This window comes from Patiria miniata, unplaced genomic scaffold (genome assembly GCF_015706575.1).
Source record: "Patiria miniata isolate m_02_andy unplaced genomic scaffold, ASM1570657v1 HiC_scaffold_13, whole genome shotgun sequence".
In the NCBI taxonomy this organism is placed as follows: Eukaryota; Metazoa; Echinodermata; class Asteroidea; order Valvatida; family Asterinidae; genus Patiria; species Patiria miniata.
Window position 1 is genome coordinate 9306201 of NW_024037051.1, and position 15640 is coordinate 9321840.

General features: G+C 41.5%; 1 protein-coding gene across 3 annotated transcripts in view; it reads left to right on the plus strand.

Annotated features, from left to right (window-relative positions):
• Positions 1–15640, plus strand: part of LOC119721209 (band 3 anion transport protein-like) — a 38699-nt gene that overhangs the window by 20576 nt on the left and 2483 nt on the right. For all 3 annotated transcript variants that reach the window (XM_038191156.1, XM_038191158.1, XM_038191157.1), the window contains 10 exons: positions 850–1251; positions 2080–2311; positions 4128–4340; positions 5380–5528; positions 6284–6478; positions 8077–8349; positions 9143–9235; positions 10403–10569; positions 11245–11498; positions 13468–13637. In XM_038191156.1, coding sequence (XP_038047084.1) covers positions 850–1251; positions 2080–2311; positions 4128–4340; positions 5380–5528; positions 6284–6478; positions 8077–8349; positions 9143–9235; positions 10403–10569; positions 11245–11498; positions 13468–13637 — 2148 coding nt within the window. The remainder of the gene's footprint in view (positions 1–849; positions 1252–2079; positions 2312–4127; positions 4341–5379; positions 5529–6283; positions 6479–8076; positions 8350–9142; positions 9236–10402; positions 10570–11244; positions 11499–13467; positions 13638–15640) is intronic.

A 15640-nucleotide genomic window follows, 5' to 3' on the forward strand; every position in this document is an offset into this window, starting at 1 on the left:
TTCCTATTAGCATCATTTAAGAGCATCTATATCTGCCAAAAATCAACTTTGGATTAAATAAAACTTAGAGATTATAGCTTCTTCAAAGTAAGGTAGTTTAGAGTTTTTAAGAGTTGTGTATATTAAAAAGAATACTTTTTTTAATCCTACGGAAGCGTTGGAATAAAGCAAAGACGTATTGAAATGATCATGATAAGCTCAGTGTTTTCTCACAAAAGTGACACCGCCTTTGTCTTAAACAGGCTAAAATGACTTGCCCAAATGACCTTACGTTAACAGTGACTTGACTTTTGGTGGATTTAAGGTTCAAAGTTGGTTTGAAAAACAGTTTTCCTGTCCTTGTTATCTTGGTACTTTGTAATTTGTCATTCAAGGATCATTAGAAAATACTTCAAACAATTTTTTTTTTATTTCTTGGGTGGGTAGTTTGCTATTCATGATCACTCTTCGAAGACGACTGCATTAATAAGTGCATCAGAATTATAAAATCATAGCTGTCAGATGTAGCAGGGACAGGAAAAAAAAAGTGGACCCCAAACTTATGAGCTCCGTGCGCCAACAAAGAGGGCGCCCATGGGCGGGACATTTCGCTGGTTGACGCGCACCCTTCCTTGTGTGTGACGCACGTACACCAGGGGATTTGTACTATGTACACGCAGTGGCCGCGCTTCGCGGCAAATGAATTGCAGTCAGGCAAGATGGCGTCGGTCGATCACCCCCAACTGTACTCTCTTTGCCAGTGAGGGGGTACTTGTGAACGGAGCAGATAGAATGACCCACTATAAATTTGCCAGATCAAGTTTTGCTCTTCATCGATGTGACTTGACTTATTGCCTTTTAACTTTTCAGAGTGAGGTGAAAACGCCAATGCTAATGGAATCGAAGGAAGAAGTCAATATCCCCGACATAGATGACAACACACCCATGAGCAGCCAGCATCAGACTCCCGCCTCATCACGACCGCTCCACATCTCTCGTTCCTTCGCCAAGAAGCTCGACCTGCAACGTCTTGAAGGAATCATGCGCAAGATTCCCGCAGACGCTGAGGCTACCACCGTCTTAATCGGCGAAGTGGACTTCCTCAAGAAACCGGCCGTAGTCTTTGTCCGTCTGGCCGAGGGGACGGTGTTGGAGAACTTCTCGGAGGTCCCCATCCCCGTCAGGTTCGTCTTCGTGTTGCTTGGACCCAGCATCAGCACGGTGGATTATCATGAGTTGGGTCGTTGCTTCTCTACACTCATGTCCAGTGAGGTAAGCAGCAGGTGCATGTGGCTGTGTACACGTTTCTGTCCTTAGGAAAAGCAGGGTTCCCACAGTCATGGACAAAATCCTGGGCCCAATTTCATAGAGCTGCTTAAGCACAAAATTTGCTTAAGCACGAAAAAGCATTTCTTAGTAAAAGTAGGTTACCGGCCAAAACTCCATGTAAGGTGCATTGCTGGTGACTGGCATATAGCTGTTGTTTACTTAACATAATAATCGAGTGGAGTTTTGGCCGGTTACCTGATTTTATTAAGCAAGACTTTTTTGTGCTTAAGCAAATTTTGTGCGTAAGCAGCTCTATGAAATTGGCCCCTGGAATTTAAAGCTATCATCAAAAGTCATGGAATTTTGTTGTTTTCAAGTAGGCATGGAAAATTGATATCCAGTAAAAAAGTCATGGAAAAGTTGTAGAATTCTGCAAATACATGATGATATATGTGACGTGATGAATTCGTAAACTTTGGCTATGGCAGCCTTCCAGTTTGCATTCCAGTTTACTATATTTCCTCTGTATACGTCTATGCCCTATATTTGTTGTATGTGCAATGCACCATGGGCCTTATGCACGAGTCGGCCATTTATGTCAAGTTCCCTGAATGTATTTCATTAATTGTTAACTGTTGAATGGGATGGCGCCCGACTATTTATGCAGGCATAATGCAGCCTTTTTTTACTGTCTTTTTTTTATCTGGCTTTAAAACATAAGGAAATGTTTAATTACCGTGTAACCGTGCCCAATCTCATACTAGTTTGGCCCTTGCCATTTATTTTGAAGTAATTATTCACCCCACTCCATCCCTCCATCATATCCCATAGCACTTCCACGAGACGGCGTACAGTGCCGACTGCATGGAGGACCTGCTGAGTGCAATGAATGAGTTCATCGACGATTCAGTGGTCCTTCCCGCTGGGAATTGGGACAAGGAGTTACTGCTGCCGATCCTACGCACTCAGAACATGAAGATGAAGCAGAGACGACAGATGAAAGAAGCCATCACAGAGGAAGACGAGGAAGAGTTGATGCCGATGGATATCACTCAAGTTGATCGTAAGTTCCAACTCTATTGACCTGTCGCCGTTTGCGAGTTAGCCACACCCCTTTGACAACCGTATGGAACTTTGTAGGTTAAGTTTTGGTTGTCTTAGATTTTGCGCTTTCTGCGTCCATTTGTAGATACTGTTATTGGACTATATTTCACAAGATGCGTTGACGCAATTCTACTGCGATACGATAATTATGTCGTTGCATAAAGGTCAAAGATTTATCCCAGCATTCCGTACACTTTGCTCAGCTAAGTAACGCCTGCATGATCTACGAGTCACTCTATTAATTTGGGGTCCACATTTTTTATTTCTGTCCCTGTTACATCTGACATCTATGATTTTATCATGCTGATGCAGCCCTCAATTCAGTCGTCTTCCAAGAGTGATTAGGAATAGCAAACTACCTACCCAAGTAAATTAAAAATCTTTTGCAGTAATTCTTAATGATACTTGAATGGCAAATTACAAAGTACCAAGGTAACAGGGACAGGAAAAATGTTTTAACATTGGACCCTAAATCTATAGAATGAAACCTATTCTTTTACCACATGTGGTTTTTATTTAAAACAAATAAACCCTTCCCCCTCCTCAAACAAAAGGGACAAAAATCACTCTGCTTTGTGACAGCTTTTAAGATATGTGATGCGTTTAAGCTAAATGAGTCGTTTGTCGAGAATGTTTATTTAGAGATACAGGCCAAAATAGGGCCACTTCATCACATCTCTTGGTGTTCTGACTTCTGTAATTTTTGAACTAAAGATGGTACCAGCATGCAGTTTTCACAGCAGGAATGCTGAGATGGTGCTCTTTTCAAATCTGTAATAAACAAAAATTTACCAGGGTCGACAAACGACTCATGTAGCTTGATCGCATCACATATGTCCATGGGTCTGCATATCAGTGAAGATACAAAATGTTTGTAGCGTCAGGCGTAGCAGTCTAATTAATGACCCACAAATTAACAGTGTTTACACTCTATAAGACTTAACCCTATCTGTCTGCTTAGTTTTACTAAGTAGAAGACCATGTCCGTCAAAATCCATCACTGACTCTGTTTCACATAATGCTTCAGGACCAAATCTGTTGAAATCCATCACTGGTGCTGGTGGATTTTAATGGACTTGGTTCACATGGTTTATCTGCCAAAAACCCTCAAAATGGGGGATGGATTTGGATGGAGTTGGTAAGGTTAGGGGCAATTCCACGGTTACTCACGTTACATTTTTGATGTACTTTTGAGTTTCCTTCGGCTGTAATTACCTTACTGAGAAGGTTTAATAACTGTTATCCCCATGGAAGATAGAGTAGACCTAGACCTACCTAAGCACCAAAGATGACATCCAGAAAAATGTGTTATGTATGATAAACAAGACGCACAAAATCAGTTACTCACGTTACATTTTCATAACGTGTGTAACCGTGGAATTGCCCATAGGGTAAAGATGTACATTGTGGAGAATCAGTTAGTAAAACATGTTGCTCTAGCCTCTAATTTACATCAGGTATGCAACTTTTCCTCAGAACAGCAGATTTTATTCCCATATCTGCCATTGAAAATTAAAAAACACTGCACAGATTCTTTTCTAGTCTTGAAGTGACCTCTATATTTGGTTTTGACAGTTGCATACATGGTATCTCTGTTTGAGATACCAGTGATGTGCTAATGCAAAAAATCCGTTACTCATTGTTAGATATTGTGGATTGTTTTTATTGGGAAAGATTTTATAGCATTTACTAGAGTAATGTAGCTCACTTATTTTCAGCTGTTTCTGAAACGTAGCCTGATGTACAAGTTTCCTTTGAAATTTCGCCCATTGTAGACAAGGTGAAGCCTTCCAAGCGCCGAGCCAAGCACATAGACCCATTGAAGCGCACCGGGCGTCTGTTTGGAGGTCTTGTGAATGACGTCAAGCGACGGTATCCATGGTATCTGAGTGATCTCAAAGACGCTATCAATTTACAATGTCTGGCTGCAATGTTCTTCATCTTCTTTGCTGCGCTGTCTCCTGCCATCACGTTTGGAGGTTTGCTTGGTGAGTCCTCATCACAGTTCTCTTCAGTTTGTCGGAGAAATGTACCCTACGTTTCCAGTGTCTGTTTAATTCATTTTGGGGGGAGGGGGGATTTTAAAGTTATAGTCCATCATTTGTAATTTGTGCATTTTGTTCGTTTGAAGCAACAAAAGTGCTCAAAATCTAAAGAAGGGTACTGAACAACTAACCTGATAAAGTTTCAGCTCAGCTTCAGCTGTATATTCTGAGAAAAACAGCATTCTAGGATCTCAATTTCAAATCAAAAGTTGCTGAATCATGTTTTGAATTGCGCCTGAATTCAGCGTCCGAGACACGTTCTCGCTGAGCCGAATGCAGCTACGCGATGTCGCGCACTGATCTGACGAATTATAGCAACCAGGGGTGCGTGTGCGTCGTGCTAATGCTTGCGCGCGCTTCGCCGAATAACAAAACGAACTACTAATTTAAATTTTCCTACGGTGCGTCTTAAGAAGCACCGTTGGAAAGGCCTTCTTTCGTTGATTACTTCAAAATGACAGCTTGCCAGAAAGAATAATTTCACAGGGAGTTTAGTCCCCTTACTATTTTTCAACCAAGTATGTTTTTCAACAATAATTACGCCAGCTACTTTTCGGATAGCTGCAAATGATGGACTATAGCTTTAATCATGGCCCACACATCTAACATTCATTCTATACCAAAAGAGTGTGCAAGTTGCATAAGATTGGATTTGCATCGGGATAATGTAAATTCAATATCGGGTTTTGCCCTTCACTAACGTATATCTGCTTCAAATCAGCCAGTTGACTCCGGCAAGCTTGGTGTCAAGTGGTAAGACGTCCGTCTGCGTTTGTAAGCAGGAGGTCGTGGGTTCAAGTCCAACCCGAGTGATTTTTCTTACCAACGCTCGTGGGCATGCGTGAGTATACAGTGTTAATTAGATACGTCGGTGAAGGGCAAAACCCAATATTGAATTTACATCACCTGACGCAAATTCCATCTTATGCCTATTGGCATTATTAAATTCAGGTTTGCATTTCTTTCTTTTTGTTTTTGACAGCTGATAAAACAGGCAACCTGATGGGTGTATCGGAGATGGTCCTAGGCACAGCAATCTGTGGTGTGGTCTTTGCCTTGGTATCCGCCCAACCTCTCATCATCATTGGTGCTACAGGACCGCTACTGGTCTTTGAAGAAAACTTATACTCTGTAAGTATGTAGTCAGAATGTCTGGACTAGATCTCACTGGGTTCTTTGGAAGGGGGAACAGGTTGGCATAGCAGTACCTTCCATGCCTTCCTTCGAATCCCCCCTGGGCCAACATGTGGATTTGGTTTTCAGTCCCTGCCTGATTTTGTGGGTTTTCCCCTTGAATATCACTCCATAGGGTTTGCTCCAACTACTAAAACTTTCATTTCCTTCCACATCTTCCACCAAGAAGCTGAAATAGGTCGAAAACTTTTGTGGGCTATCCCGGCCAATCGCCGAATAATTACAAACAGACAGACAAACAACCAAACAAATTTGACAGTGAATAACAAGATGTTGGACACTTGAGTGTGCCACTTCTGCTGTGCATTCCTCAGCTAAGACGCAGTGAGAATGTGTACCCTAAGAAGAAACTTGGAGGTGCGTACTCGACATCATATGCGCATGAACCACTGTGCGCATGAACCACTGTGCGCATGAACCACTGTGCGCATGAACCACTGTGCGCATGAACCACTGTGCGCATGAACCACTGTGCGCATGAACCACTGTGCGCATGAACCACTGTGCGCATGAACCACTGTGCGCATGAACCACTGTGCGCATGAACCACTGTGCGCATCAGTGTGTCCCACACTCATAGGCTTTTGTGATGTATTGACAGGCAACAGATATTGCATGGACACATTTTGCAGTGTAAGGGCTTTTAAGTGCATGTGATATTCTGTATGATTTTTCTATCTTTTTGTTTACAGTTCTGTGTGAACAGTGATATTGAATATCTTCCATTCCGAGCCTGGGTCGGTATTTGGATATTCGTCATCTGTACGTTCACGGTAATGCTAGACGGCAGTGTTCTAGTGCGGCTCTTCACGCGATTCACTGAGGACATATTCTCCATTCTCATCTCCTTCATTTTCATCTTTGAAGTTTTCAAGAAGTTGTCAGCTGTAAGTTACCGCCTTATTTGTCTTCACCATCGTGATCCTATTACATGTTTTATTTGTGTTTTCATTCGAATCAAAGATTTAGGAATGCTAACATTGAAATTGGGGTACAGGATTCATACAGGTGCAGCACATACAGACATTAAGAACAGTCAACCGAGTGGGGACAAGTAACACGATTTCAGAATTAAAGAAACTAAAAATTGGAATTGATTACTGGAAATTGATCACCCTAACCCTGCTAAATGCAACAGAAATCAACAAAGGTAAAAAGTTGTTGCATTCTGTTGCATTTAGCAGCACTCTCTATTCCCCATGCTTTGTCGCATCTTGTTGCAGTTAGCAGGGTAACTGCTCATAGTGCCAAGGCTGATACAACAAAATCCACTGTTGCATTTGGTTGCATTTAGCAGGGTAACTGCTTGGTGCCACGGCTGGTGTGTACTGGACTGGGCAACACTGCACAATGCAACAGAATCCACTGTTGCATTTGGTTGCATTTAGCAGGGTAACTGCTTGGTGCCACGGCTGGTGTGTACTGGACAGGGCAACACTGCACAATGCAACAAAATCTGAAGAAGGGTACTGAACAACTAACCTGATGAAGTTTCAGCTCAGCTTCAGCTGTATATTCCGAGAAAAACAGCATTTTAGGATCTCAGTTTCAAATCAAAAGTTGCTGAATCATGTTTTGAATTGGGCCTGAATTCAGCGTCCGAGACACGTTCTCACTGAGCCGATTGCAGCTACGCGATGTCGCGCACTGAGCCGACGAATTATAGCAACGGCGTGTGTGTCGTGCCAATGCTTGCGCGCGCTTCGCTGAATAACAAAACGAACTACTAATTTAAATTTTCCTACGGTGCGTCTTAAGAAGCACCGTTGGAAAGGTCTTCTTTCGTTGATTACTTCAAAATGACAGCTTGCCAGAAAGAATAATATCACAGGGAGTTTAGTCCCCTTACTATCTTTCAACCAAGTATGTTTATCAGCAATAATTACGCCAGTTACTTTTCGGATAGCTGCAAATGATGGACTATAGCTTTAAAGCTTTAGTCCTATTCTTTGAATTTCTGTTTTGATCAGCTTCAATGAAGAATTAAAACAAATTTCACAATTCACATTATATGCAGATTAGAAACAATCATGATTAACCCTTACCCTACTAGACCCTCCAACGCATGCCAATATGTGCCTCAAGAAAATCTCCTATGTTTTTTGCATGGCCCTCCAATATCTGCCATGTCATTTCAAGGGTAACTGGACAGGCACTCCAATACATGCCACAGAGAACAATGAGAGTCCTCTGATAACAAAGTGAGTGCCCCCAGCTGGTCAGTATCAGGCACCCTCCAGGGCCTCCAACTCCTGCCAATTGGAGCCTTCACTGTTAAGACAAACTATCTGCCAATAAACTGCAGCTGGAGGGCATTGGCATAACCAACTGACATGCAGTAAACTACCCTCAGAGAGTAAGGGTTAATGGGCATCTCCTAGTTTGTTTGTATTTGATCTCAAGTCTGAGATAAATTGTAGAAAATAAATTTTGTGGCAATGAAGTAAAGCCAACCTTCCCCCCCCCCCCCTTCTCTATTCTTTAGGTGTTTGCAACGCACCCCCTTCTTGATGACTACTGCTTTGATCCAGCGGATGACACCAACTCAACGGACATCTACAACGACACAGAAATGACAACTCCATTCTACACGGCTAACAGCACAGACAACAGCACTGGGGCAGTCTGTACGGTATCAGGGGAGGCAAAGACCAACATGCCCAATACTGCATTACTCTCTGTGATTCTCACGCTTGGAACGTTCTTCTTGGCCTATTTTTTGCGGATTCTGAGGAACAGTCGGTTTCTTGGACGAGGGGTGAGTTCTTCCGATTGAAATGTTTCATCTGAGCTGATGAATAAATTGACTTCTAGATTTTGGAAAAAAAGAAAATTTCATTTTACATTAACCCACTGTTATAACTTATTTAATGTATATTAAAGGTTTGATTTTTCATTTAAAGTGCAACTTTGTGAAATGAATTGAATGTGCTTCAGTTAGCAACCATATGTCATACTGTCCTTGTAAACACTTGTCATGGACATAAATGTCATTCATTTTTCTCTCTAAAATGCTTACAGACAAAAGATAGTACCAGGCCCCAATTTCTTAGCATTGCTTAACAGTTAGCATAAAAGTCGTGCTTACTATAGCAGAAAATCATGCTGCTGCTTAAGCACTATTTCATGGCATGGATGCGCTAACGGTTGGGCGCGATGGAGATTTCTATTGTTACATCACTGATTTAAGCAACTTTTTCTGTGCTTACTGCTTAAAGGTCTCTATGAAATAGATGGAGGCTCGGTAAGCACAAAGTCAGCTGTTAAGCAATAGGAAATTGGGCTCAGGTATATTTCCCGACCAGAAATTGAGGAGGGTCCTAAAAAAGAATTGGACAGCTGTGGACATTGTGGGTTGAATTTTCAGAAGTTTTGGTTTCATTTGCGGTAAACTCTGTCATTAGACTAGAAAATCTCCTTACCCCTAGAACACCTTGGGATTGTATGCTATCAAATCAGCAGCAAGATCGGGCAAGAATCATTGGTTACCTGCATTCAAGTCTACTTTATCTGTGGAGATCTTAACCATCTTTTCCAATCCTTTCTCCTAGGCGCGTAAGACCATTGGAGATTTTGGCATCCCTATTGCCATTGTCATCATGGTGATTGCAGATTTGTTGGTTTCTCCAACCACTTACACCCAGGTAAAATCTGAAATCATTTCTTATATTTTGGTGGTTAACGACGATGCACTTTGAAAATGTTGGGCTATTCCTCACTCCATTTATATTCACTGAGATATCACATTGTCTGTCTTATGTAGATGTAATCAGCTGTAAGACCCTAATGTGATTAGAACTCCTAAAAACTTGGAAGGTGCGAGTTTATTTTCTGATACAGCTTTGCATGTTTATCATTCAGGCTTTTAGTTTTGCAAATTTTATTGAGTCTTGAGCTTGTAAAGCTGAAATGTTTAGTCAATCATCATGTTGGCTCCTTTAACCCCCAAATTTCTCGGTCAATTTTTGTCTAAAGCAGCATCTTTCCTTGTAGCCTTTGGTAAACAACGTAGTGGAAATGAAACATAATTTAAAACACTTGTAAAAAGGTGAAGTCTGTCACCAGCCAATGTGGCCTATCAGGCCGGCGTTCATCTCCGGTTTCAGTAGCATGAAACGACTGAAAATATTTCTACTTCCCCTGGATGGGATGCTAGTCCATTGCAGGTTACTCCCCATCCAATGCCGGTACCCATTTATACTCCTGGGTGGAGAGCGGCAAGTGGGAGTGAAGTGGCTTGCCCAAGGACACTACATAATATGTGACCTGTTCTGTCAAAAGCAGATGCTTCTGGGCAGAGGTTGAAATGAAGATAGGGCCAAAAATGCTGTGGAGGTGATTTTTTTCCATTTTCTAATTTTTGAATATTTGTAATCCTGAACATGCCTAAAATATACTATAAAAGTTTGAAACCCTAATTTGAACTCTAAATATAGTATTTTTGATGATTTGTTGAGGTATATTAGTTAAAGAAATGTCTGTTTTGTGACGTTCGTGGCCATTTTCTACATCTTCTACTTTTCGACACAATGAACTTCAAAATAGCATTACTTTGCCCAGGAATTACAGGTTTCAAAAATTAAACCACCTATTAAAAGGAAAATGTACATACTTCAACAATATGCAAAAATCTCATTTTGACAAAACAGGTCACATATGACCAGCAGCTAGATTTGAACCCCTGATCACGAACCCTAACCACTAGGCCACACTCCCCACACTGTGGTCCTTACTATTTATATATTTCAGGTTGGTCAAGTTTACAGCAGTCTTGTGTTTTTGAAACAATTCTTGTTTATTTTCCCGTACAGAAACTTGAAGTGCCCAATGGTTTAGAGCCGACAGATAGCTGTGCCCGTGGTTGGTTTGTCAATCCCCTCGGTATAAAGAAACCTATCTCTGCTGGTCTGGTGTTTGCAGCTGTAATTCCTGCTGCCTTATGCTTCATCCTCATCTACATGGAATCACAAATCACAAGGTACGAACTGCATTTGATATCTTGATATCAGTTACTTATAATAATAATAATAATAATAATAATGAAGATTTATAAAGCGCACATATCCACCTATTAAGGCGCTCAAGGCGCTATAAACACAATAAATCTAATTTACTCAGAAAATAAACATAATACCAATAGAGAGAGAAAACAAATTACAAATTTTAAAATAAGAAACAACATATACACTCTGTTGGTGTCTTGGTGCATTCTTCCCACGTGAACAACATGAAGGTCGGCCTACATCGTCAGGCATCTCCAATTCAGATGTAAACATAAAGATGTGGCGAATGCACACCGCCACCCACGCCGCTCATGTGATCAGAATGCACCTGGCTCAGAAACAATAAACGGAATGAAATTTTTAAAGCCAGATTCATTAAGCAAAAGCCAGAGTCATCAGATGTGTTTTGAGGGATGCTTTGAAGGAGAGAATGGAATCAGATGTCCTAATGTGTAGTGGTAGCTGGTTCCACAGTCGAGTTGCCCATTTATCCCTTTGGTCACAGCCCATGGTGAGTGTAAAGGAAGTCAATCTTGACAGTGCTGTAGTCAAGTCCAACAGAAGCCTGTCACAAAAAAAATTAAAAATGGGAAGCTGAAGGGATCCTCAAAGCCAAGTTTTGATTACATTTTTGTGACTTTCACCAACAGCTTGATCATCAACAAGAAAGAATTCAAACTGAAGAAAGGCTCTGGCTTCCACTTGGATCTGTTCGTCCTGGGCTTCTTGGCGTGTTTCAATTCCTTCCTGGGTCTCCCGTGGATGTGCTCCGCTACCGTCAGATCGGTGACTCACGTCGGAAGCTTGACGGTCTTGAGTAAGACTCACGCTCCCGGTGAGAAGCCCAGGGTAGAGGGAGTCCGGGAGCAACGGGTGACGGCGTTCCTTGTCAATCTATTCATTGGTGAGTAAAGGTGGTGTTCGAATCCCTCCAGGTACACTGTAGGCAAATGTAGTGAATGATACTTCCCTTACCTTCCACATAAATGACCATGGTTCACATCCCACCAGGTACCACAGGAGTGAGTTGTCCCTCCCTACTTGCTCGCTTGATTTCCTTCTACATATTAAACCCTGTTAGTGTAGTGAATGATACTTGCCTTACCTTTCACATACGTGACCTTGGTTCACATCCCACCAGGTACATGGAGTGAATTGTCCCTCCCTACTTGCTCGCTCGGTTTTCTTTCTTAGTATTAAACCCTGTTGGTGTAGTGAATAATACTTGCCTTACCTTCCACATAAGTGACCTTGTTTCACATCCACCAGGTACGTGGAGTTAATTCTCCTTCCCTACTTGCTCGCTCGGTTTTCTTTCTATGTATTAAACCCTGCAAATGTAGTGAATGATACTTCCCTTACCTTTCACATACGTGGCCTTGGTTCACATCCACCATGTATGTGGAGTGAATTCTCCTTCCCTATTTGCTCGCTCGGTTTTCCTTCTAAGTATTAAACCCTGCAAATGTAGTGAATGATACTTCCCGTACCTTCCACATAAGTGACGATGGTTCACATCCCTCCAGGTGCCACAGGATTGAGTTGTCCCTCCCTACTTGCTCGCTTGATTTCCTTCTAAGTATTAAACCCTGCAAATGTAGTGAATGATACTTGCCTTACCTTCCACATAAGTGACCATGGTTCACATCCCGCCAGGTGTCACAGGAGCGAATTGTCCCTCCCTACTTGCTCGCTCGGTTTTTCGTTCTACGTATTAAAGCCTGTTGGTGTAGTAAATGATACTTGATTACCTTCCACATAAGTGACCTTGGTTCACATCCTACCAGGTACAATGTGGAGTAAGTTTTCCCTCCCTACTTGATTTCTTGATTTTCCTTTAAAAAAACTCTTTAAGGTTTTTTTTTATCTAAAACCCTACTTGGTGAGCATAGTGAAGTACACCCCTGGCCTTCCATCTCAGTTGGCCCAAGTTTGAACCTAGTGCAATGTTCGCAGTTAATTGTCTGTCCCTTCTTGATTGCTGGCTTTGTCTAAGAATTAAATTCAGGGTCCCCCTGCACCTTTGCAACCCTCTGTTCACTGTGGCAAATGATTACTTTCCTTGTGTTCCATCTCGGGTGGCACCAGTTCGAATCCCTCCTGGTGCGCCATTTGGATTGGACTTGTCAGTATTCTTATCACTAACTCTTGTGATTTAAGTTCCTACCACACCTTAAACGGCCTTCAAGGGTTTTTTTTTTCTCAAAAAAGGTATATACATGTAGGCGGGTTCATACTTCATGCGAAAGTGAAAGCAGGGCGAATTTTTACGACGTCAGCAATTGAAGTTTCATTGTGACATTTGCCATTACTCCATTGAATTTGCTTTGCACTAAAATTTGCGTAAAGTACGAAACTGGCCATTATTCAGATTGAAGTACTTTCTTGAATCCTCACCATTATAAACCCTAACCTTCCCAAATCCTCCAAAATCCTCTCTACAAAATGGAGCATATGGCAGAAATGTGTGGCTGATTTTGGAGAATGCACTGTGTCAGGGTCTTGGGCCGGACATTGTGTTGTTTATGCTCAGCCGAGCATAAACTTAGGCCTATATTATACTTGAAATCCTCCGCACTGCTCCAGGTTGTCACTGGCTCTGCCTCAACATATTGACAGTGATTGCTGGAGGATTTTGCAGGATTGAGGCAGTGGTCACCCCTCCAAGGACCACATTCAAGAAATAACGGAGAATTTTGGAGGATTGAGTCTGTATGCAATTTTGACATGGAGGCAGTTGGAGGATTTTGCAGGATTGAGGTTGGATCCTAGCAAAAAATGCCTAGGGAGTTAGGGTTAAGGAATAAAAGAAACAAGTCCGTCAGTTTTTTTAAAATGTGCTTTCTTTTGGTTTCTCCTATTGTCATTTGCAGGTTTATCTATTGCTCTAGCACCCCTCCTGCGACAAGTTCCCTTAGCCGTTCTGTTTGGTGTCTTCCTCTACATGGGCATTGTATCATTGAATGGTATACAGATGGTGGATCGTGTCATACTCATGCTGATGCCTGTCAAGCATCATCCAGATGTGGCCTACACCAGAAAGGTGAGTAACAATAACCCCACAAAAAACCTCCTAGGAATTAAAGGGAAGATACAACATTTACAAACATCAAAAACCAAAATAATCAAATTATCACAAAATACCTTACTGAATTGTTAGGGAATGACAGTCTAAAGCATCCTTTAAAATCGTGGCTCCTGGTGTGCTGACACTTTCAAGAAAAACTATATTTTTCCAACGCTGGTCGGCCGACCAGCGTTGGAGAAAACGTGCTTTTTTTCAAAAACTGCTCCTAATTTTTCATATTTAGTTACTCGAAATTTTCTTTGCAATAGATTACACATCTGTGAAGGGGTACCAACTTTCACCTTGAAATTCCCCAAAATCTATAAATCAGGGAGCCAGATTACAAAAACATGATTGGTTTTCTTGGTTTTTCCAGCATCTACAGGCCCAAAACGTGAAACAAGTCAGTTTAACGATATTTGCTATAACATACTACTCCTCCAAATCCATTTTTTTCCCCTGAAAATTGCAGCAAAAGCAAATGTTGTACATTCCCTTTAACGCTCAATGCATTGAAAGTGCGATACAAAAGTGAACATCCGTGGACGAATCCAGACACGTGATCATTGTACACATACGGGGGCCCCCTTCAATGGCAAGCTAATTGGTGCAAAGCTACTGCCCCATGACAGTAGCTAGCACAGTGCTTTCGCCACTGAAGTAGGCCATCAGCCTGGGGGTTTGGTCGGTATCAAATGAGGGGAATAATGCTCATTGTGATTCTTGGCAAGGTATGCACCCCTGTATTTAAAGAATATGTGATAGCATTGCAGCGGTGGAAGTTTTTTGGGTGCTATCACTTTCTGAGAAAAAAAATGGCGTCCAAGATATGCTTGATACCACATATAATTAATCCAGTAAAAAGCATATTGGTGGCCATTTTGAAGAAAAAAAATTTAAAAGTGATAACACCAAAAAAAGTGCCACTGCTCACACTGCAAAGCTATCACACATTTTCCAACTCGAGATGTGCATACCTTGACAAAAATCGCTATGAGCATTGATCCTTTGGATCATTTGATACCGGGGGCCCAGTTTTTGGACCGAAGCTGATAGCCTAAAGGGGGCCTTCATAATAGAACCGATAGCATGCCCGGATTGGTTTATAGACAAGCATTTAAAGCTTAACACTTTGCTTCAGACCATTGTTCCAGAGTTTTCGCGTTGAACTAAATAACTACGAGGAGCAACTCATGTCAACCTAAATACACTTGGGTATCAGTCCGTCATGGAACAGCTCCTGCTGCAAATGTCAAACTTATACATAAAAAAATATTTTTTTTACTTGTGTTTCATTTCCACTACGATGTTTACCAAAGGCTTAGGGGAAAGGTGCTGCTTTAGAAAAAAAAATGACCATGAAATTTCAGGGTTGAAGGAGCCAACCTAACGATTTACTAAACATTTCAGCTTAACAAGCTCTCAAGACTCAAGAAAGTTTTCAAAACTAGACGGTATGTCTACTTGGCACAGGCCATAGTTGAAAAAAAATGCAAAAACCCAACAGGGATGATTTGTTTTTGATTTTCAGATTTATTGATATTAGTAATCTTTGATACCAGTATGTCTCCTACACATATTTGTTAAAGAAACAGTATAAAAATCGTGGAATAATCAAAAATTTGAAGGCCTTTTTCTCTCAGTATTTTATTTTGTTGACATGTCGATAAATGCGAACTTTAAACAGTCATAACTTGTCGACGGAATGTCTGATTGAAGTGCAACAAACAGTATTGTAAGGATTCAAAGGTGAAGACATTCCGCATGCACCTGTAAAGGCGTTTCATATGCACCTGTTTGCCAGCATCCATTTGATGTGCCTAGCATTCCTGAGTTATTCAATTGTTCCATTTTGTTTATGTCAACAGGTGAAGACATTCCGTATGCACCTGTAAAGGCATTTCATATGCACCTGTTTGCCAGTAAACAGTTGATGTGCCTAGCATTCCCGAGTTATTCAATCGTTCCATTTTGTTTAT